Genomic DNA, 23,195 nt, shown 5'->3' on the forward strand with positions numbered 1-23,195 from the left:
GTTTTTTTTTTTTTTTTTTTGCGGTACGCGGGCCTCTTACTGTTGTGGCCTCTCCCGTTGTGGAGCATGGGCTCCGGACGCGCAGGCTCAGCGGCCATGGCTCACGGGCCCAGCCGCTCCGTGGCATGTGGCATCTTCCCGGACCGGGGCATGAACCTGCGTCCCCTGCATCAGCAGGCGGACTCTCAACCACTGCGCCACTAGGGAAGCCCAGGGACCGAGTCTTAAAAACTTGGTTAACACTGTAGTGGCTGCTCCAGCTAAACAGCCCAAAGGGTCAGGTATTCCCATGGCCAGGAGCCAGGGATCCCTGAGATCATGAGAAGTTATGGTGTAGGACTGAGAAGTGGAACACCTGAGTCATACTAAGGAGGAGAGAATGGGCCTTGCCCTGCTAGACCCCTGGCAGGGTGGCAGGGTGCCTGGGAGTTCTTTGTAAGGATCCCTGGGGCAGAGAAAGTACTGGGTTTGTGTATGCTCTGGTAAGAGTCAGAGTGGATTTGAATTTGCTACCACACTGAACACCTTGGTATATTATGCCACTGTCCCAGATAAGGACCTTATCACAGTAATCAGAGCCAAAAAAAGATAGGGCAGCCCTGAGCTTTGAATGTGTGGTACACACACACACACACACACACACACATTATCCAGGCTAGTGGTTTTTAAACTGTGTTCTCTGGAGCTTGTTCCTTAGAGGTACGCCAGGAGGGGAGAGAAGGCTGACTGAGCCCCACTGCAAGTCCCTAATTCTGATTCAACCACTGCAGTTTTATTTTTCATCTTTTTTCACGTTTTGGAATACTGCATAAGACTTAATTTGTAAAGGAGTTTACTATGAATACATGTTAACAACACCATGGAGATGCAATCAGCAAAATCCAGAATGTGGAAAACACTATAGAATAAACAACCTGGTTTCTTCATCCAATAAATTGAGAGGAAAAAAAAAGGAGATGGAACCTATGAAATAAAAGACACTTAAGAGCCATATCAATGAAATTCAACGAGTGGACCTTGTTCAGATTCCGATTTAACTAAACCAAGGTGTGACACAATTGGGGAAATTTTAGCACTGACTGGATATTTGGTGATATTAAGGAGTTACTTATTTTCAGTTGTGACAATGGTATTTTGATTATGTTAATGAAGAATCCTTTTCTTTTACAGATGAGTACTGAAATCTCTATGGATTAAATGATATGATGTTCAAAATTTGTTTTAAAATCATCCAGGGCTTCCCTGGCGGTCCAGCGGTTAAGACTCCGTGCTTCCAGTGCAGGGGGCATGCGTTGGGGGCATGGGTTCGATCCCTGATCCAGGAACTATGATTTCACATGCCACACAGTGTGGCCCCCCCAAAAAATCCTTTAAAAAAGTAAATAAAAAATAAAGTCACCCAGTAAGGGGGTGTAGTGGGGAGAGGTGGCTGGGGGGATAGATGAAGCAAGATTGCGTGGATGATTATTGAAGCTGGGTGTTGGTTACCTACGGGTTCATTGTATTATTCTTTCTACCTTTTTAAATGTTTGAACATTTCCACACAAGTTTAAAAAACAAAAAAAGTTAAAGGAGGGCTTCCCTGGTGGCACAGTGTTTAAGAATCTGTCTGCCAATGTGGGAGACATGGGTTCAAGCCCTGGTCCGGGAAGATCCCACATGCCGCGGAGCAACTAAGCCCATGCGCCACAACTACTGAGCCTGTGCTCTAGAGCCTGCGTGCTGCAATGAAGAGTAGCCCCCTTTAGTCACAACTAGAGAAAGCCCACATGCAGCAATGAAGACCCAATGCAGCCAAAAATAAATAAATAAATGAATGAATTAAAAAACAACAACAACAAGTTAAGGAGATTCCATAAAGAAGATTTGGAATTATAAACTTAGTTTTAAAAAAGTAACAGCTTTATCAAGATATAATTCACATACCATACAATTCACCAACTTAAACTGTACAATTCAGTGGTTTTGAGTATATTCACAGAGTTGTACAATCATCACTACAATCAAATTTAGAAGTTTCATCACCCCAAAAAGAAACCCTGTACCCATTAGCAGTACTCTCCATTCCCCCAGCCCCCAAAGCCCCAGGCAACCACTCATCTACTTTCTGCTTCTTTGTTCTGGACATTTCATACAAATGAAATCATATAATATGCGGCCTTTTGTGACTAGCTCCTTTCACCTTAGGATAACACTTTCAAGTATAACCTTGTTTAAGATTCTTCTGGTCTTGGTGGGAAAGAACAATCTTATAAATTTATTACTCTGGCTTTGGATTTTCAAATAAAGACTCTCGGAAGAGGTTTGAACAAACTTGGGGGAGGGAGTCTAACTGCAAAAAAAAAAAAAAGAAAAAGGCTAAAAAACGCTTCTTTAGTCCAAAGCCCTCACATTACCTACAAGGAAACAGGGGCCCAGAGAGAGAAGAGACTCCCACACACACACAGCTTGTTAAGGGCAGAGCTGGTCCAACATCCAGACCAGCTGAATTTTGGCTCCATCCTTTTTTCATGTTGCCACGCTGCCTTCTGAACACACACACACACACACACACACACACACACCACAACTCATAAACTTGTGACCCACAAAATACCTTTGGAGACACATCTTGAGAATCAGCCATGATGGGGGCTGCTCCATCTCACGGCTCAGGTTTTCTGCTGCTCTTCCCTGAAATGCAGCCACTCAGGGAAGGAGCAGTGTTGGCACCAGCTCCCAGAATTTCTATCTCAGTGGACCTTATGAATGGCAAACTTATTAGAAGCCAGAGGAAGCTGTTTGCAGGGCAAGAACAGTTTTTACTTATTTGAATGTTTATTTGAAGTGGCTTGGGCGGGGGTATGTGTAGGCGCAGGCTGGTAGAGAACATGGGGGAGAGAGAGGGCTAAAGCCTTTGGGGCTGCCATTGGAGGGAACCCAGTTAAGGGTTAAGAGGCTGTATGGGAACCCCACTGATGCCTCCAGAACTGAGTCCAGATGAGACTGAGGGAGGAAGACACCAGGAAAAAGGCTGAGGGAGGGGACTCCAGGCCGAGGCAGACTGTGATCTTACAGCTGTTCCTGGAACGCTCCCAAACCATATTTATGGGCAACTCAGAGAAGCTGTCAGCCTGCTGGAAAAGGGCAAGAAGAGGACAAATTCTATAGGCAGAACATTACCTGAGGGCTGAGGATGAGGCCTGGGGAATGGTAGGGGGAAGAAACTTCCAGAGAGCCTGCCTGGGAAAGGAGGGTAACCAGCCAATGGTAGCAACTGGATAACTGTCCTTCTACCCTGGAGGTTCCCTGAGGTGATTCCTGATCCCTGGAAGGGGAGCCTTAGGAGATGGGCAGAGGACACTGCAGGACTTAGCCTCAGAGCCCTTAGCCAAGCAACTTCGACTTGGATGCCATAGGCTTTGATGGGAGGCACACTGGCTAGGCTACATTCTCAAAATACTCTCCATTCTCCTGTCTATCGAGGGCATTGCAATCTTACCCTTAGAGATCTGTCCCTTTGGGTCCAGGGAAGATTTTTAAATTAATTAATTAATTTATGGCCGCATTGGGTCTTGGTTGCTGCGTGTGGGCTTTCCCTAGTTGCGGCTAGTGGGGGCTACTCTTCCAAGGTGTGTGGGCTTCTCATTGCGGTGGCTTCTCTTGTTGTGGAGCATGGGCTCTAGAGGCGTGGGCTTCAGTAGTTGCAGCACGCAGGCTCAATAGTTGCAGCACGTGGGCCCTAGAGCACAGGCTCAGAAGTTGTGGCACAAGGCTTAGTTGCTCCACGCATGTAGGATCTTCCCGGATCAGAGCTTGAACCCATGTCCCCTGCCTTGGCAGGCAGATTCTTTTTTTTTTTTTTTTTTTTTTGCGGTACGCCGGCCGCTCACTTTTGGGGCCTCTCCCGTTGCGGAGCACAGGCTCCGGACGCGCAGGCCCCGCGGCCATGGCTCACGGGCCCAGCCGCTCTGCGGCATGTGGGATCTTCCCGGACAGGGGCACGAACCCGCGTCCCCTGCATCGGCAGGCGGACTCTCAACCACTGCGCCACCAGGGAAGCTCCCCAGGGAAGACTTTTTTTTTTTTTTTTTGCGGTACGCCGGCCGCTCACTTTTGGGGCCTCTCCCGTTGCGGAGCACAGGCTCCGGACGCGCAGGCCCCGCGGCCATGGCTCACGGGCCCAGCCGCTCTGCGGCATGTGGGATCTTCCCGGACAGGGGCACGAACCCGCGTCCCCTGCATCGGCAGGCGGACTCTCAACCACTGCGCCACCAGGGAAGCTCCCCAGGGAAGACTTTTAAACATCCTTCGTAACAGGGAAAATACCCCTGGGTGGGGCAGCAATGATGGTGAATTAGAGTAAAGCTCAGATGGAACAGGACCCCGGCTGTGCTCCAGAGGCACTGGGCTTGATGAGGTGAAGGGACCTAGAGAAGTCTGGAGTGCTCTCACTTTTGTCCAAGGTCAGTCTTACTTCAATCCCTTATCCCCAGGAGGCCTCATCTGGGCTGTCTTTGTTCCTGAATAATCAGTGGGTTATTCAGGCTGCGGATGTACATCCCATGGGTCTGTCTAGCAGAGAGGCAGTAAGATGAAGGCCCTGAGGGCTGAGGGCTGGCAGGCAGTTACGTAGCTCATCTCAACCTCATCTTGCCCTCCAACTTCCTAACCCCAAAGTCCCAGTCCCAGTCTTCCATTCTGGACTTTAACCAGGTGACACACGCAGTACCTCAGTGTCAGTAGGTGTCACCCTGAAACTGGACCTGTGCCTGATTCATCCAGGAAGCTGAACCCAAGCAGCAGAACAAACACTCCTAAAGCAGCTCCTGCCAGGCCTGGAGTGAGAGGTTGTCTGGCGGAACAGACAGCGACTTTGTTTTCTACTCCTTGCTCCCATCCCCACTTGCCAGACTCCCTCATTCCTTTCTCTCTGCCCATCTGTGGGTCAGGATCTCTGTGGGTTTTTTCCAGATGATGCAAGAAAGTTTCTTAACTTATTTATTTTTGAATGAAGGTGATTTCTGAGAAAGAGACGGGAGTTGAAAGGGGTCCAGCAGGAGCTGATAAAGGGGTCCAGGAGCTTCTGTGGGAACTGGTTTGGGTGGGGATTAGATAGAACAGAGGGGTCAGAAATTTCTGGGACCGCCCCTTCCCCAAGGGGTGTCACCTGTCTACAATTTAGGCAAGTCCTGTTCTTCTCCTGGGACAAGTCCAGCTTGACCTCACTATCCACATTCTTAGCTAGTTTTTTTTAAACATCTTTATTGGGGTATAATTGCTTTACAATGATGTGTTAGTTTCTGCTTTATAACAAAGTGAATCAGTTATACATATACATATGTTCCCATATCTCTTCCCTCTTGCGCCTGCTAGTTTGTTTTTGACACTAATTGGTGGCCACACAAGACCATTAAATTTTGCTTCATTCCCCTTCCTACTCCCAACCCCAATACAAATGCAAAACAACGTGGGAATCCCCTTTCAGAGGAAGCAAAGGTGCAGCTTTAAGAGAAAGGGAAAGAGCTTTAAGAGAAAGAGAAAGTGGGCTCTGACTCAGAACCTCCTGCCATTGGCTGCTGGAGGGGATCCCACCTCAGGGATTGGCTGTGGCAGAGTCCGCCCCCTCTTGTGATTGGCTCAGCCAGGGTGATATAAGGAGGCTGTGCCGGCCTCTTTTTCAGTTGGAGAGACACAGGGAATCGGGCTGGGTCGTGTGCTGAGACGCACCTGGCGCAACGTTATCCTCTCTGAATCCGAGTCCAGGTCCCGCGGAGGCTGCAGCAATGAAGGAGAGACGGGCCCCCCAGCCAATCGTGGCCAGATGTAAGCTCGTTCTGGTGGGGGATGTGCAGTGTGGGAAGACAGCTATGTTACAGGTGTTGGCGAAAGACTGCTATCCCGAGGTGAGTTGCTCGCCCGACGGCTGGCCAGCTTTCCTCCTTGCCCGCATGCCTGCTGGGGGTAGATTCCCACCCGCCCAGGGGAGCTGTCTCACCCCGCCCCACCCCTCCCCATCCTCAGCCGCTTTCTGGCTGGAGGACCGCCCTGCCTTAGCTTCCCCTGAGACCTGTTCCACTTCTTGCCGCCCCGAAGGCTCCTCCTCACCTCTTCACCCATAGGTCCCCCCATCAAATCCCCTCCTACCTCCCTTCATCCTGGAGTCTGCTCTTGGGAGAGGGAACTGGAAGCATTTGAGAGTCTGGGGTTTTTTCTTGACGTAATACCTGTCCGTCCCTTCACCCATCCTCAAAGGTTCTATGCGCTTGTCCCCAGGCAGGCTTCTGCTGCTCCTTTCTGCTACCCTGCTGGTCCAAGGGGCTTGTGGGGAAAAGATAAAGCGCTAGAATTGGCTTGTGGCTGTGACATTGGAAGACAGACAAATCTGGGGACAAGAGGAATCTTTGTGTGTGTCTCCCTGACCATCTAGGATATGGGGGGCTTGTCCTTGGCAGGCAGTCATTCACATTTCTTACTCTGATGGAGCAAACTGTCTGTGCCTCTACACTCCCCTCCCTCTGTCCCATGTGGTCCCTCCTGCCCCAGGTATCCCCTCCTCTCCTTATCTCCTGACACTTTAGTGTCTCACTAGGATGAGCGGCTTCTTGTGTAGCCAGCACTAACTGGAGGGTTACAAGGGTAGGGACGCCCAGGGTGTGAATAGTTCCTCTCTTTTCACAGACGTATGTGCCCACTGTGTTTGAGAATTACACAGCCTGCTTGGAGACAGAGGAACAGAGAGTGGAGCTCAGTCTCTGGGACACCTCAGGTAAGACTGCTGGCCCCAAGTCCCCGCCTTCCCACCCCTACTGGTCTGCTGCAGCTGCTGTCGTTTAGAAATTGTTTCCCTATTTGATGGGGAGAAGGAGTTTGGTGCTTGCTGGAAACTGAAAGAAGGGGACCTGAAGATTCTTTGGTTGGGGTTGTGGGGAGAGTTTGGCCAACTCAGTTGGCTGGTCCAGGGGTTCAGAGTGGATAAACCCCAGAAGCTACTCACTTCTCTGGGTCTGGCTCCATCCTTCAGAGGGCTGAGATGGTGAGGTGGATGGACCCCGGAAGACTACTGGAGGAGGCAGTTAGGGCTTCTCCATTTCCACTCCCTGCCACCCAGCACACACACGCACAGGCTTTACTGCCCCAGAGCAAAGCCAAAGAAGAGGCCGGAGGCAGTGCTGCTGGAGGCCGTTGTGGGTGAGGCAAGGAGACAAGCCTGCTTTGGGGGAAATATTGCTCCTGACTCAGTTTTCTCTCCTGCATTCCATCTCAGGCCACTGCTGCCTGCTTGCCTGCCGCAGCTCAGCCCCACTGTCATACCTCTGCGGCTGAGGGATGAAGCGATGCATCGTCAGTGTTTTGGAGGGTGGGGGCTTAATACGGGGCATGGTCACGTTGTACATAGTTGGGGGGGGCTGTTGGCTCTGACTGGGCTGAGGTAGAAGATGCTCTGTCTTTCTGGATCGTAGAAAGCAGTATGTTTCAAGCCTCTCATCCCTAAACCTTCAGTGCTAGTCTATCCATTGCTTTGATTCCGACCTCTTCATTATCTCTTTAGCCCAGCCCTTTTTATAATAGACTGAGCTCAGAGTCATAATTAAGGACTAAAAGCCAGGAATAGGAGAAAGAAAATAAAATCCACCTCTCTCCAAAAAATGCATATTCAGGCTGAGTTTAAGAGGAACTATAAATCACTAGGGGTTTCCTGTTACATATAAAGATGCCATCCTACTCCTCCAAAGAGCTGTTATTCCCAGCATCCAATTTTGAGGTCCCGAAAGATTGGAGGTAGGGGATGGGTAAACAGAAAATGAGACTTCCTTTTGCTCCCCACTCCCCGAAACAAAACAGAAATCCCTCAACCTCAACGGAGGTATGCTTTCCTCCGTTGCAGTTCCAGGGGCTGGGAGGCAGGATTCTGGTTATCCTGGACTGCGCTGTGCTGGCTGGATTGGACTGGAATGCAGCTTGGCTGCATGATGTATGGTTTTTCGTCTGCTGTACTCTGCCCACCTCTCAATCTTCCCAGAATCTTACTGCAGCTCATCTCTTTTCGCTACCACCACCCCAAAGAGCCCCTCCTTCTCCTCCCACAGTCAGAATGCAGCCCTTGAATCCCAGTCCAGATAATGGAAAGTCAGCAATTCCCTGTGTCGCATCCCCCCAACCCGTCCCCCACCCCCCGAGTTCTGAAAGGATGCAGGCTATCAGTCATCCTCAAACTCCCTCTTTCAAATGAAGTGCCCACGAGGGAGAAGGAGAAGCAGGGGTGTGTGGGATGGGGCTTCCCAGCACTGGGGCCAGGGTTGAACCTGTTCCCATTATTCACTTGCTGGTCTTAGGGGAGGGGGATCGCTTGGAGCCAGAATAGAGGCCTCCTCCCCTCCCCCTTCCCCAGTGCTGCAGTGCTCCCTTTGCTCAGTGATGTTGTGATAAGACCCCATCTCAGAGAGGGATGGGGACCAATTGCTGAAGGAGCAAGCAGCTATCCCAACTCCCCTTTACTCCTTTTTTTTTTTTTTTAACAACTAATCCAATGTGTTTGAAGTTCTACTGAACAAGGTCAACGTATAGCTAGGGCCAAGTAACAATCTAACCTTGGCCTTAAGAGTCATGCTGTCAAATCCAGCTCTTGTATGATTATAACACTACATATAGTTTTAAAAAGTGAAATGCAAAGACGATGAGGTCATGCAAGATCTGACCTGTCCTCCACTTGGATTTTTAACAACTCCCCCGCCCCCCCTACCACCGCCTCAGCTTGGATTCCCCCCAGTTTCCATGGCAATTGCAGTTCAGGGAGAGGGGCTGCTTGCTATTCTGAGCACGGATTGTCTGGGTTCCAAATCTGCTACTCTTCCTTCCCCAGGGTGGAGGGGGGCAGGTTCAACCCCTAGCATTCTCCCGTATTGGACCACCTGAGTCTGCATTGCCTACTCCCCTCCCAGTGAAGGACCCTTATTCAAACCTCTAAATCCCAGCTATTGGTGCTGCTGTCTCTGAGAACGCCTCCCTGAGATCTTGGGATAGGGGCTACAGCTTTCCTTTTGCCCTTTACAGCGTAAGCTGATTTGGGTGGGAGGAGTGGGACACTGAATTCTTAAGGCTCTCCCTCCCCTGCCAGCCTCCTAGAGTTCTGACCCCACGGCAAAGAAGCAGGGCAGCCACTTATGTAACAGGCAGATTTGTTCCTTCACTGGGGAGACCCTAGAGCAGAGGTTGGGCAGCAGGCAGACTCTAGAAAAGAGACCTTAAACAAGGTCTGGTCTCTCTGTAGGGGTGGGAGCAGCTTCCCCTGGGACTCAGAAAACTGGTGGACCTTCAACTAAGCCCACTGTAGGAGATCCAGACAGGGCCAAATTATACTCCACCTCCCTTTTATTTTGCCCCCTTTCCCTTTTTTAGGACTAAGGAAGATGATATTCTTGTACCGCAGAAGGCGGTCAGGTCCCAAGCTTCGCACTGGAGCACATTCCCCTGGGGCATGGGTGGGGCCATCTCACCTAAGGGACCAAGCATGGTATTCCCAGGGCTCTTTTGGTTTAGGCCTGTAGGGAGGGAGAATGCCATGGCTCACCATCAGCTCTCTCTCCTCTCTACCAGGATCTCCCTACTATGACAATGTCCGTCCACTCTGCTATAGCGACTCAGATGCAGTATTACTATGCTTTGATATCAGCCGTCCAGAGACAGTGGACAGTGCACTCAAGAAGGTAAGGCTGGATAAACTCTGCTATCTCTAGCTCAGCCTGAGAACAAAAAGGAATCTTGGGGACCTTGTCATCTAATCCCCTCTTGTGTAACAGGAAGAAACTGAGGCCAGGGAAGGCAGAGATTTGCCTGAGGCCACATTAGCTACAGCTCCAGGACTAGAACCCAGATCTCCAGTCCCCTCTGCATCCTGCCTCTGCCCCTCTCCTGCACTGCTCTGTCAGAGGCCCAGCAAGGGAGGGAAGTGTTGAGACTCAGGAAGTGAGGGATTGAGAGTAGAGAACCATCTGGTGTTATGGTTTGAGGGTCGGGGACGGGGCCTTTTGGTGGCAGCTTTCATTGACCTTGATCCCAGGCCTTCTAGACTGGGCAAGCCAGGCAGGCCTGAGCTGAACTGCTGGTAGGAAATGCCTTGGTCCGAGTAGCAAGGTCTGCCCATACTGAGGAGTCCCAGGAAAGCTTGTGGAACTAGCCTAGTTTCCCAGAAGACTCTGGGATTATTTCCTTCCCTTGGAAAGAGACCGGTTGGCTTCTTCTTGGCTTTCTGGACTTGTGAAGCCCTTTGGGTTGAGGGGGCAGACCCATGCCCCATATGCTTGGCAGAGAGTGGGAGATTTGCCTCTGTGCCCTCTCTGGTGACTGGGCTGTTGAATTTGGGGACAGACGCTTGGGACAGCATTCCTGTGGCCCCAAAGCCCTCATGGGCAGGAAGATGATGTAGTTAGTGCAGTGGTGGTGCTGTGACTCAGAGGGAGGGCTGAGCTGGTGGTATACTGGATGGTGTGTGTGATGTTGCCAACTGGGTTTCTCCGGGTGTCCGTCAGCCACTGACTCTCCTTCCTTCCTCCTTCCCATCTTCTTGCATGGCTCTTCAGTGGAGGACGGAAATCCTCGATTATTGTCCCAGTACCCGCGTCTTGCTTATTGGCTGTAAGACAGACCTGCGAACAGACCTGAGCACTCTGATGGAGCTGTCCCACCAGAAGCAGGCACCCATCTCTTATGAGCAGGTGTGTGTGTGTGGTGTGGGGGGGGGCCCTCGTGTGTGTTGGGGGCTGAGTTGGGGAAGGCTACAGGAGAGGGCTTGAAATATGGCCCCTGCTTACACTCACTCACTACGGCAAGAGAGAATTGGTGTTCTGTGGGGCCATCTGTAATCAGGAAACTAGTCACCTGGATAGAGGTGCTGGGTACCAGTTTACCCAGATTCATGCTATAGTTTGGCAGGTGAGCCATTCCTGTGTGTGCCACCTGCATTAGAATCACTAGAGGTGCTTTTTAGAATTCCTGACTCCTTATCTATAGAGTCACTCTGGGAGAAAAGTATGGGGATTGCATTTTTAATTAAGTCCCTGGATAACTTCTTATGCACATGGGAGTGTAGGGATCGTTTCTTTTAAACCAGTGTTTCACATTACAACCATCTGGGGAGCTCTTGAAAATCCTAACGCCTCGGCATACCCCCAGAAATTCTGATTTACTTGTTCTGGCATCAGTATGGTTTAAAAAGTGTGCCAGGTGACTTAAGGTGCAGTCAGGCTTCACCTTCAGAAGATAATCAGCAGAGGGTGGTGGTGGGAGACTGGCAGTTGGGTCCATCGGAGCAGCCCTGGGCAGGACCACTAACCTTAGAAGGCAGTGTTTCAGAGCCATTTTGGGTCACTGCATTGATGACCTCACTCCTCCCGCAGGGCTGTGCAATAGCCAAGCAGCTGGGCGCAGAAATCTACCTGGAAGGCTCGGCTTTCACCTCAGAAAAGAGTATCCACAGCATCTTCCGGACGGCGTCCACGGTGTGTCTGAACAAGGCCAGCCCAGTGCCCCCGAAGAGCCCTGTCCGAAGCCTCTCCAAGCGACTGCTCCACCTCCCCAGTCGTTCCGAACTCATCTCTTCCACCTTCAAGAAGGAAAAGGCCAAAAGCTGTTCCATTATGTGAAGTTGGGGTTGGAGAAGGGAGACAACCTCCCACTTCCCCCCTTGGGTTGCAGAGGCATGGGGAGAGGGAGGAGGAGACAATTTAGGACACTGGACGTGAGGTTTTCAGATGGCCACGGTGAGGGCTTGGAAGGAGACAGGAATGGGACAAGGAAAGAGCCAGGCCCAGCTTGAGGACCTGACACTGCGAAAGAACCATCACACCCCAAGCCAGGCACTAGGTGGTGGAGGGGCCGGCTGCCCCAGTGCCCTCCGCTCCAGAGGCAGGAAAGGTGTGGGGCTTTGGGGGGGCATGCTGGCCTCATGGCTTTGGTTGGGGGCCTACAGGAGCCTCACCTTCAGCATCATGCCTCTTCCACACAGCGTTTCCATGCAGGCCAGGGGATGGGAGGGGTCCCTGAGCCCTTCCCTTCCCCTCCGAGGAGGCCACAGAGGAATGGAGAGTGGGGAAGCCAAGAGGCAGCTCCTCTGGGAGCTGAGCCCAGGTGCTTCGTAACTGGTAACTGAAATCAGAAGAGCAGGAGCTGGTCAGAACCAATGAGAAGGAAACCTCATCTTTGCATAGCCCATGCCTCATGGAGAGGTGACATCATACATTCACATGCTTCTCACCTAAGTCCCCAGGGTCCAAGGGAGAAGCCCCAGACCCCCTTCTCTTGCAGCATGGGGGTGGTGGTGCTGCAGGACGCAGGGCTGGGTGGGGGTCACCAGACTTTTTCTGCCCTTAGGGCAGTATAGCTGGCATTTGTTTTATAGACTCTTGTCTTTGGAACCGGGGGGAGGGGGGAGTGTTTCAGTCTGTTATATGTTCTGTGTTTAAAGAAGAAAACCTATTTATTACTGAACAATATAGTACATATAAAGAAGTTGGCTCCGTATTCTTAGCTCCTGTCTCTGTTCCCTTTGGTCTTCGATAATGAGGAAAAGCTGTCTTGAGGTCCTTTCTGTGGGTTGCAGAGTGGCTGCCTCCACTGTTCCCTGGCACTTGCAACAAGGATCTCCTCCCTCTGCCCCACCCCCTGCCTCATCCCCTTCCCCACCCAAGTCCTGCTAAGCCAATGAAGATCTCCTTAGCCCTAGAGCAGGGTTTCTCAACCTCAGAACAAATGACATTTTGGACTAGATAATGCTTTGTTGTGGAGGCTGTCTTGTGCATTGGAGGATGTAACAGCATCCCTGGCCTCTACCAGCTAGGTGTCAGTAACACCCCTAAGTTGTCACAACCAAAAATGTCTCCAGATATTGCTAAATGTCCCTCAGTGCAAAATCACTCGTGGTTGAGAACCATTGCCCTGTGGAGAGTCTAGAGGAGAGAGACAAGGTTCAGTGGAATCGTCAGAAGGAGATCCAAGCTGCTGAGATCCCAACCCCTGCAGAAGATAGACAGACTGAAGCCAAGGCTGGGAGGTTCCAAGGGTTCTGGTCTCCTCTGAGTTCAAGGCGAGGTGATGCCTTCTGCTTTCTGCAACTTCCAAGTCCATGGCCTGTTGATGGCAGCTCAGGGGCCTTAACATCCCTTCTCTTCAGCTGCTTACAGCTCTTTTTTCCAACTTTCATAGTGTACTGGAAATAGTTACTGTGTATTGAGTACTTACTATGTCCTCAGTATTGTGCTGAGTGCTTTACCTACATTATCACATTTTTTTCAATTTAGTATTTTAAAAAATTTTTATTGAAGTATAGTTGATTTACGATGTGTTAATTTCTACTGTACAGCAAAGTAATTTGGTTATACCTATACATATATATATATATTCTTTTTCATATTCTCGTCCTAAACTGCCAATCCCAAATTCCCGATCCTCTCTACATTATCACATTTAACCTCATAAATGAAAATAGCTAACTTTTGTTAAATGTTTACTATGGGTCAGGGCTGCTTATAAGTTCTTTATATGTTACTTATTCCTGTGATAACGCTATGGGGTACTACTGACGTCATTCTACAGACAGGGAAACTGAGGTTCAGAGAGATTAATGTGCCTCAGGTCACACAGCTAGAAAGTGATAGAACCTGGATACAAATCCAGGCAACCTGGCTCCAGAACATGCACTTTTTTTTTTAAGTTTAACCATTTAATTTTTTTTTCACTTTTTAAAAATTGAATGAGTCTTCACATTCTATAGTGCTTTACAATTTTCAAAAGTTTCACACACATGATTTCATATAATCCCATAATAACTCTCTTTTCCCCCTACCCCTATATTGCCCCTTCCCTCTCCCCACTGGTAACCACTAGTTTGTTCTCTACAGAACATGCACTTTTTACTGCTCTGCTATCCTAGCCTGTGTGGCAAATGGTATAATTATCCCTCTTTTATAAAAGAAGAAATGGAAAAGCCAGAGATTCCACATAACTTGTACAAGATCATACTCTGGTTAAGTAGTAGAGTCGGGATTCAAACCCAGTCTCAGTGTTAACTGTAATTCCATGGGCCCCTTACTGCTAGCCATGTGGTACCTAACTAGGAGACTCTCTCCCTATGGTCCTTACTAGAATGTAGTCCCTCTGTCTCCATCTCCAAAGATGCATATTTGTGAAAGAACTAGCAGGGTAGGAAAAACCATGCAAGTATCCTTTAAGCTCAACGTCTTACATGTGCCGTGAGAGAGGTGTGCACCAGTACTAGGGGAACTCTGCCGCTCTGAACTTGGACAAGCTTCATCAACTTTCTGGGTCTCAATTTACTGATCTTTAAAGATGATTGAGAATGGTAGCCTGGAAATGGGGAAAGAGTATCTACTCTGAAATTAAATGAACTTGGAGTTGAATACTGGCTCCATTCTTTTGGCTATGTGGACTTAGCATCTTTCTGGGCCACAATCTCCCTATCAGTAAAATGGAGATAATGCCCATCTTACACTATTAGAAGAACAAGTAAAGTTAGGGCTTCCCAGGTGAGGCAGTGGTTGAGAATCCGCCTGCCAATGCAGGGGACACGGGTTCGAGCCCTGGTCCAGGAAGATTCCACATGCCGTGGAGCAAATAAGCCCATGCGCCACAACTACTGAAGCCCATGCGCCTAGAGCCCGTGAGCCACAACTACTGAGCCCGTGTGCCTAGAGCCCGGGCTCCACAACAAGAGAAGCCACCGCAGTAAGAAGCCCGCGCACCGCAACGAAGAGTAGCCCCCACTCGCCACAACTAGAGAGGAGCCCGCGTGCAGCAAGGAAGACCCAACGCAGCCAAAAATAGAAATAAATAAATAAAAATTTTTTTAAAAAGTAATGTAAGTTAAGTGTCCAGCACAGAGTTGGGTACTAGGAGGTATCAGTACTTATTAAATACAACTGCAGCTCTACACCTTTGGTCTGATTGTTAGCTCCATTCTGTGAGTGGATAGCCCTCCGGTGTTCACTGGGTGAATTACACCCAACAGACCTTAGACAACTTTTCCATTCTCTCTGTGAGGTCCAAGTTGGGCAGCTCAAAGGCTGCAGAGTTCTAAGAGCAGAAATGTGCCTATCCCAGGGTTAATTTGGGCCTTTATGCTTGAGGCTCAGAGCTTTAGGATTATCTGGGCCTATCCTAGGCTCTGCTTCAGTAGAACTGAACACATTCAGAGAGAAAAACCAGAACTAAAGCTATGTGGGATTGAAACCAAAAAGCTGGTGATGGGAAAAAGGGAAGGAAAGAGGCATTAGTTACTTCCTGGTATCTATCTAAACCGTCCTAGAAGTTGCCAGAGTTTTTGTTTTTGTTTGGGAGGAAGGGGGGTAGAATTATGAGCCATATGACCAAAGAGAAACAAAGTGAAAGTACAATTTCGGGGGAAAAAAATCTCATTGGAGGACTGAAAAGAGGGAACTAGGAGAAAGAAAGAACAAAAATGTATTAAGATAACCCAAACAACTGGCCAGATTCCAAACAGCCAAAGAGTGAAGAAGGCAAGTCCTATCTGGAATGTTGAGAAAACCAGGTGCCACAGCCCAGGAGATACCATCCTTCCAGGAGGCCTTTGGAATCCATTGTGTGGGCTCATTTTGAGTTGTCACACTAACCAGGGTGCTACCGCCTGGCCAGGGTTGTTAAAATGTCCTCCTAAACCTGGGATAGTCTCACACCGTGAATTGTCCTACCCTCATTGGGAAATACTAGGCTGCTCCTGTAACTTAACTTTTAGTTTGTCCACCCGTAAAATAGGGCTAATAATCTATCTCAAAGATTTTTTGTAAAAACGCTTTTCCATAAACGGTATTTATAGTTGTCACTGTAGTTGCCAGTTATAATTACGTGCTATTGCTATCTAAGGAAGGCCTTAAATTTCTCCGTTGTAAGCCACAGGCTATGATGTCATTAACTACAGTTTCTAGGAAAACCAGCATATTCCAGGAGGACTGCGCCCGCGGAGAGAAAAACCTTTTGAGAAAAGCCGGCCCACGAAAAACTCTTCCTCCCGCAGACTCAAATGTTTGGCGAACCACATTGCCCAGCGGCCCCCGCGGCCAGGGGCCGACGCTCTCACCGTGCATTCTGGGATTGGTAGTTTTCAGGCCCTCGCTCTCGGTCTGCGCTGCCCAGCACCAGGAACTCGCCTTCCCAGCTTGCCGCGCGGCCTGGGGAGCAGCCCGGCGACCAGGAAATGGGGAAGATGGCGACTGCTCGGCGACGTTGAGGCCGCGTTGGGCGGTTCGGACTCAGGAGTGGTGAGTCTCGGGCGATGGAAGCGTTTTCCAGGAGCTTGAAGAGAAGGCGAGAGTGAGGGCACAGCGGTGGCTCCTGTCTCCGGGATAAGACGGGAAGAACGCCTCAGGGAAGGGGCACGAGCTTGGAAAGCTCTGGCGGGCAGGAGCGAAAGGGCGCGGGCCCCAGCGGGAGTGTTGGCTCCTGGGGGCACAGGGCAGGTCCCTGGACGATGTTCCAGGTCAGACCTTTTCCCACGCGCACAGCACCTGTGATACCCTCAGTCCGACTTTATTTCTTCATGTTTCGAGTAGCCCTTGCTCCAGCCAAACTGAAACTCTGGTTTTTCTCCCAGAACCAGTCATGCTTTCCCGCCTCTGCGCCTCCTGTATTATTTCTTTTTCCGGGAATGACTTCTTACTGGCACCTTCAGTTATACATCTTCAAATTCTACCTATATTTCAGTGCTCAAGAGCTACTTCCTCTACAGTCTTTCCAAATTCCCTTTTACAAGTGAAAGTAAACTTCTTTGAACCCTTGCAATTATTCATTTGAGCCTGCATCTTGCTATGTGTCTCATAACCCTCTATTGTTTTGTAAGCTTCCTGTGGACAGGATCTTCCTGATTTCCTTTCATAACTCACACAGCGCCTAGCATGGTGCCTTGCATATAGTGGATGCTTGATTAGTACATAGTTCATTGAATGAAAAAAAGACTCTGCCCCTGCCCTACAAGAACTGAGGAACTCAAAGATGTGGAGGTTTGTGATAAGTGGAACCTATAATAAAAGTTTCCTACGTTTACTTTCTTCTTATTTGCACTTCTCATTCTCTTCTAAGCTCACTCCACTCAGCCTTCTACTCTCTCCATGCCACTGAAACAGCTCTTGTCAAAGGTCGCCAAGCCATCCCTGTTCTTCCAAATGCAAGGGTCACTCCTTTATCTTCTAGTCTTTCTCCACTTGACACAGGTAACCCCTCCCTCCTTGAAACACATTTTTGACTTCTGTGATGCTGTACTTTACTATTTTTTCTTATTTCTCTCTGGCTGTTGTTTCTTTCCAGTTTTTCCCTCTGGCTCCTCCTGTTCCTGACTTCTAAATGTTACAGTGTTCCGGAGGTCAGTCCTGGGTCCTCTTCTAATTTCTTCTTTAACTAGAATGCCTACTTAGGTAATATCATTTAGCGTCCCATGGCTTTAAAAGCAATCTATATATTGATAACTCAAGTTACTGTCTCCAGACTCTCTCTTGAGTTGCAGAATTACATTTTCAACTGCCTTTCTGGAATCTCCACTTGGTTTTCTTATTGACATCTTACACTCAATATGGTCAAAGTGAAACTTTTGATTTCTTCTAAGTCTTTCCCTTCCCCAGTCTCCTCTGGTCACTCATGGCACCGTGAACCATTTAACCAGTTGGTCAGACCGTAAATTTAGGAGTTACATTTGTCTCTCCTCTTTGTTTCCTCCCTTCATCAGTAAGTCCTATCAGCTCTGCCTTCAAAATGTACCCTGAAGCCCTCTACTTCTTTTCATCTCCATTGCCACTTTCCTAGAACAAGCCACTGTCATCTCTTGTGTAGACTACTATAATAGCATTCTCAGTGGTTCTGTGTCCACTGTTGCCTCCCTACCGTATATTTTCTTGCAAGTCACCAAAGTAATTCTTTGAAAATGTAAAATAAGACCACATCACTTCCTGTTTAACACCTTTCTAAGGTTCCCACTGCAGTTAGATTAAAATCCAAGTTCCTTTACCCTGGCCTGAAACACATTTCCATGATCTAACCCCTGCCTACCTCCCTGAACTCATCGTGAATCAGTCTTCCCCCTTGGTCACTGCCACAGAGCCACATGAGTCTATTTGTTTTGGCCCTGCCGTGCAGCCTGCAGGATCTTAGTTCCCTGACCAGGGATCAAACCACGCCCCAGCAGTGAAAGCGTTGAATCCTAACCACTGGACCACCAAGGAATTCCTCACACGAGTCTATTTTATTTTTTTTACTTATTTTTTATTTTTATTTTTGGCTGCGGTGGGTCTTCGTTGTGGCACGCAGGATCTTCGTTGCGGCACGTGGGCTTCTCTCTAGTTGTGGTGCACGGGCTCCAGAGCGCGTGGGCTCTGTAGTTTGCGGCACACGCGCTCTCTAGTTGAGGTGTGCGGGCTCAGTAGTTGTGGCACACGGGCTTAGTTGCCCCGCAGCATGTGGGATCTTAGTTCCCCGATCAGGGATCGAACCCTCGTCCCCTGCGTTGCAGGGCAGGTTCTTTACCACTGGACCACCAGGGAAGTCCCACACGAGTCTATTTTTAATTGGCAAACATGCTAAGCTAGTTCTTGCCCCAGTGCCTTACTGTCCCTTCTGCCCAATAAATTCTTCCTCTGATTTTTGCAGACTCTATTTCCCATCATTCAAGTCTCAGCTTACATGTCATCTAAAAAATTCTTTCCAGAGCCTTCTATCTCTTATTCATACTGCTCCCCATCATGTCACCCTGTTTTACTCTCTTCATTAGCACTCATTACTGTTTGAAATTCTCTTATCTTTCTGCCTAACTGTTGTCTGCTTCACTGGAATTTAAGCATTATGAGATCAGAGACTTTGTTTTGTTTACTGCTGTATCTCTAGTACGTAGAATAGTTTCTGGCACCTACCAGGTACTCAGTGAATATTTGTCGAAAGAATGCTGATGTCCAGGATGCTTTATAGAGAAGATGGCCTTTCTTCTGGATTGTTTTCTTTTTTTCTTTAATAGAAGAGGGCTATTTTATTTATTTATTTTTATTTTTGGCTGCATTGGGTCTTCGTTGCGGTGTGCGGGCTTCTCGTTGAGGTGAAGCATGGGCTAGAGCACGGGCTCTAGGCTCATGGGCTTCAGTAGCTGTGGCTTGCGGTCTCTAGAGCACAGGCTCAGTAGTTGTGGCCCATGGGCTTAGTTGCTCTGCGGCATGTGGGATCTTCCCAGACCAGGGATTGAACCCGTATCCCAGATTGTTTTCTTAGGGCTATAAGTGGACGAGACATAAGTATAATTTCCATGTGATATGCATGATGTACTGGCAATTTTGAGGTAAAATGGGTTGTCTCTGCCTTTTGAAAGTGCTACTTGTTCATTTTTTTCTCTTCTTTACATACTCTCCCTTCTTAAAAATATATGGCAGGAATTACATGGGAAAGGGGGACCGTAAGCTAAAGCTTAGGGAACTGTTATTTCCTTGGAACCATTTGGGGTTAAAGTAAGTTCTGAAAAATATATCGTGAGGCTTAGGGGTGGTGGTGGTGATGGTGGAATAGAGGCAGATTCAGACTTGCTGTCTGAATTTGGCACCTGGCTGAAGTAGATTTTGTAGTCTGAAGGACAGTTGACAGTGTGGCATGGTGTTCAGTGTCCCCTAGGCAGTATGGGGACAGAACACATTCCTGCTCAAACTTTTCATGGGACTGGATCATAATCAAGCCTGTGAAAATCTGAGTAGGGAACATGAGTCAGAACGTCTGTGATCTCTAGTTTCTGGTACACTTCTTCCTCCCTCTTCCCCTCCTTCCCTCTCTCCATTCCTCCCTCCCTTATTTTAAATTCTAAAATAATTGTAGATTCACAGGAAGTCGTAAAACCAAAGTGTATGGAGTCCTATGTACCCTTCACAAAGTTTTTGCCATTGTATAACTAGAAATACATTTCTTTTAATCTGAGTAAAAGTGAGTTTCTCTATTTGAATTTAGGTTTCCTTGAGGTGCTGATCATAATCCCAAATCTCTAAGTTAAACTCCTTTTTTCTCTTTTGAGCTTTCTTTGTGAACTCAAGAGAACTTATCTCCCTTAGATGTATATACGTTGACTGATACTGGTGGGCTGGCAGACACAATAGACTCCTAAGATAAGCAAAACAAGATGTTTCTAGAGATAGCTAGTATACTATTCATTAACTAACATTTCTTTTAATACTCTTGCAGTCTAATTATAAAAATAAGGTATATTCATTGTATTCTTTTGGAAATGAATATATACAAAAAGGAATCCCAGAGAAATAACAGCATTAATGAATAAGAATGGGCCTCTGGAGCCAGACTGCCTAAAACTCTGACACTTAATACCCGTGTGTCCTTAGGCAAGTTACTTTATACATCTGAGCTTCAGCTTCTTCATCCATAAAGCATGCATACCAATATATATCTACCTCAGAGGGTTGTTTTGAGATTAAGTAAATTATTTGTAAAAAGTTTAGAGCAGTACCTAGTACATAATAAATACTCCTCTTACCCACGACAGATGGCAGGAGAGCTGGCTGATAAGAAGGACCGTGAGGCATCACCTTCCAAGGAGGAAAGGAAGCGATCTCGGACTCCTGACAGAGAACGGGATAGAGACCGAGACCGGAAGTCTTCCCCATCTAAAGATAGGAAACGGCATCGTTCAAGGGAAAGGCGTCGAGGAGGCAGCCGTTCTCGTTCCCGTTCCCGTTCCAAGTCTGCAGAAAGGTAAAGTAATTTTCTGTTTGTTACGTGAAAAGGGAGTGTACATTTCAAACTCCTTTATTCTTGGTTCCTCTGATGCCTCCATATTAGGGCGTTAGTCTTTCATACATTTCTCTTTGTTCTTAAAGGTTAATAGGGAACTTGTAAGATGAAGGTCCAGATGATCGAGGAAAATAGTTCATCTGTTCACATAATCCATGGCCTATCATTGCCACTGATACTTAGCAGTACAGCTCTGAGCTCTTAGACCTTCTTAGAATTCCCTCATAACTTCTTGGGAAACACATTTTCCAATTTTTAAAATATTACTTTGGGGAGAAAAGAGCATGGGAACCTTCTTAGGGCTGCAGTGAAGCAGGATACTCAGGACTCAGGAAGTGTCATGTCATTTCCTAAATGTGCTGTCTTCAGAGAACGCCGGCACAAAGAACGAGAGCGAGATAAGGAGCGTGATCGGAATAAGAAGGACCGAGATCGGGATAAGGATGGGCACAGACGGGACCGCAAGCGATCCAGGTACCTGAGGGAGTGGGAGTGGGCTTTAGGGCAACGCTCTGGTCGCTTCCTCTCTGCATCTCAGCTGGCTCAGCTTCGGGGGAAAGTAAGTTTTCCATAGCAAATCCTATCGGCAGTTATAGTAGAAATGTCTTTTTTAGAAGGCACACACCTTCTTTAGAAAGTATAACCAGTTAGTGAAGTCACCACTTCTTGAGGGTCAGCTTGTTCGTAGAATTTAGTTTGAAAAGGTTACCAGCCAACAGAACAGCTCCATCGGACCATTCAGTTTTCTAACCAGAATGTACAACATATATTTGTTGGGGTAGCTTAATGCACCAGTATCTTGATCTCTTTGTTCCGGAAATTTTTATTTATTTTATTTTTTTTATTTGTTTCTTATTTATATTTTGGCTGCGTTGGGTCTTCGTTGCTGTGCGTGGGCTTTCTCTAGTTGTGGCGAGCGGGGGCTGCTCTTTGTTGTGGTGCGCCGGCTTCTCATTGTGGTGACGTCTCATGTTGCAGAGCACGGGCTCTAGGTGTGTGGGCTTCAGTAGTTGTGGCACTTGGGCTCAGTAGTTGTGGCTCACAGGCTCTAGAGCGCAGGCTCAGTAGTTGTGGCGCATGAGCTTAGTTGCTCTGCGACATGTGAGATCTTCCCGGACCAGGGCTCGAACCCGTGTCCCCTGCATTGACAGGCAGATTTTTTTTTTTTATGGCCATGGCTCACAGGCCCAGCTGCTCTGCGGCATGTGGGATCTTCCCGGACTGGGGCACGAACCCGTGTGCCCTGCATCGGCAGGCAGACTCTCAACCACTGTGCCACCAGGGAAGCCCCTGGCAGGCGGATTTTTAACCACTGCACCACCAGGGAAGCCCTGGAAACTTTCTATACAAAGTTTTTATTAGGCCCTGAATCTGTAGATTAGAATTCAGGGCAAAGAATAGAATTCTTGCAACAAACGCAGTGGGGTTGAGATCTCTTGCATATTAAGCTTATAGCAGGTGTGGGGCAAGATTGCTGGGGCTGGTAGGAAGGAGAGATGAGGAAAGGACATATATAGCAGTATCTGGGAAGGGTGTATGTGGGTGGCCATGTCGGCTAAATTTATTGTGTATTCTAAAGTAATGCAGGATTTTTTTTTTTTCTACTGACATGCATATGCTGTTTGGAGGAAATATTTTTTTTAATCAAAATATAGTTGATTTACAATATGGGGTTAGTTTCAGGTGTATAGCAAAGTGATCCAGTTTCGTGTATATATGTATACACACATATATACACACACACACACACACACACACACACGTGTATATTTTCTGGTTCTTTTTTATTATAGGTTATTACAAGATATTGAATATAGTTCCCTGTGCTATACAGTAACTTCTTTTTTTTAAGAAATTTTTTAATTGTATGTTTTTTATTTTTTTAAAAGTTTAATTTATTTATTTTTGGCTGCGTTGGGTCTTCGTTGCTGCGCGGGCTTTCTCTAATTGCGGCGAGCAGGGTGTACTCTTTGTTGTGGTACGTAGGCTTCTCATTGCCGTGGCTTCTCGTTGCGGAGCACGGGCTCTAGACGCACGGGCTTCAGTAATTGTGGCACGCAGGCTCAGTAGTTGTGGCTCGTGGGCTCTAGAGCACAGGCTCAGTAGTTGTGCACAGGCTTAGCTGCTCCGCGGCATGTAACATCTTCCCGGATCAGAGCTCGAACCCATGTCCCCTGCATTGGCAGGCAGATTCTTAACCACTGTGCCACCAGGGAAGTCCCTACAGTAAATTCTTGTTGTTTATTTTATATATAGTCATGTGTATCTGTTAATCCCATACTCCTAATTTAGCCTTCCATGCCCCCCTTCCCCTTTGGTAACCATAAGTTTGCTTTCTGTGTCTGTGAGTTTGTTTCTGTTTTGTAAATAATTCATTTGTATTATTTTTTAGATTCCACGTATAAGTGATACCATATATTTGTCTTTCT

At 47.9% G+C, this 23,195-nt stretch overlaps 2 protein-coding genes across 2 annotated transcripts in view; both read left to right on the forward strand.

Moving 5' to 3' along the window:
* The first annotated feature begins 5,680 nt into the window (after positions 1-5,680).
* RND1 (Rho family GTPase 1) lies at positions 5,681-12,479 on the forward strand. Its single transcript, XM_024736809.1, has 5 exons — positions 5,681-5,885; positions 6,661-6,748; positions 9,577-9,686; positions 10,560-10,694; positions 11,376-12,479. Exons 1-5 carry the CDS (start codon positions 5,766-5,768, stop codon positions 11,619-11,621), a joined length of 699 nt encoding a protein of 232 aa, XP_024592577.1. The 5' UTR covers positions 5,681-5,765; the 3' UTR covers positions 11,622-12,479.
* A 3,673-nt stretch (positions 12,480-16,152) lies between these two features.
* The window catches only part of DDX23 (DEAD-box helicase 23), a 15,861-nt gene continuing 8,818 nt past the window's right edge, over positions 16,153-23,195 (forward strand). Inside the window, exons 1-3 of the mRNA XM_024736920.1 lie at positions 16,153-16,268; positions 20,519-20,727; positions 21,136-21,240. Of these exons, the coding sequence (XP_024592688.1) occupies positions 20,519-20,727; positions 21,136-21,240 (314 nt within the window). The 5' untranslated portion in view covers positions 16,153-16,268. The remainder of the gene's footprint in view (positions 16,269-20,518; positions 20,728-21,135; positions 21,241-23,195) is intronic.

Source organism: Neophocaena asiaeorientalis, unplaced genomic scaffold (genome assembly GCF_003031525.2).
Source record: "Neophocaena asiaeorientalis asiaeorientalis breed wild unplaced genomic scaffold, Neophocaena_asiaeorientalis_V1.1 scaffold134, whole genome shotgun sequence".
NCBI classification, from domain to species: Eukaryota; Metazoa; Chordata; class Mammalia; order Artiodactyla; family Phocoenidae; genus Neophocaena; species Neophocaena asiaeorientalis.

Bases quoted from the DNA above. Each gene is read 5' to 3' on its own strand.
- RND1 (XM_024736809.1), top strand. From the start codon at position 5,766: ATGAAGGAGAGACGGGCCCCCCAGCCAATCGTGGCCAGATGTAAGCTC. The intron at 5,886-6,660 runs GTGAGTTGCTCG...CTCTTTTCACAG, and splicing joins CGAAAGACTGCTATCCCGAG to ACGTATGTGCCCACTGTGTT. The intron at 10,695-11,375 runs GTGTGTGTGTGT...CTCCTCCCGCAG, and splicing joins CACCCATCTCTTATGAGCAG to GGCTGTGCAATAGCCAAGCA.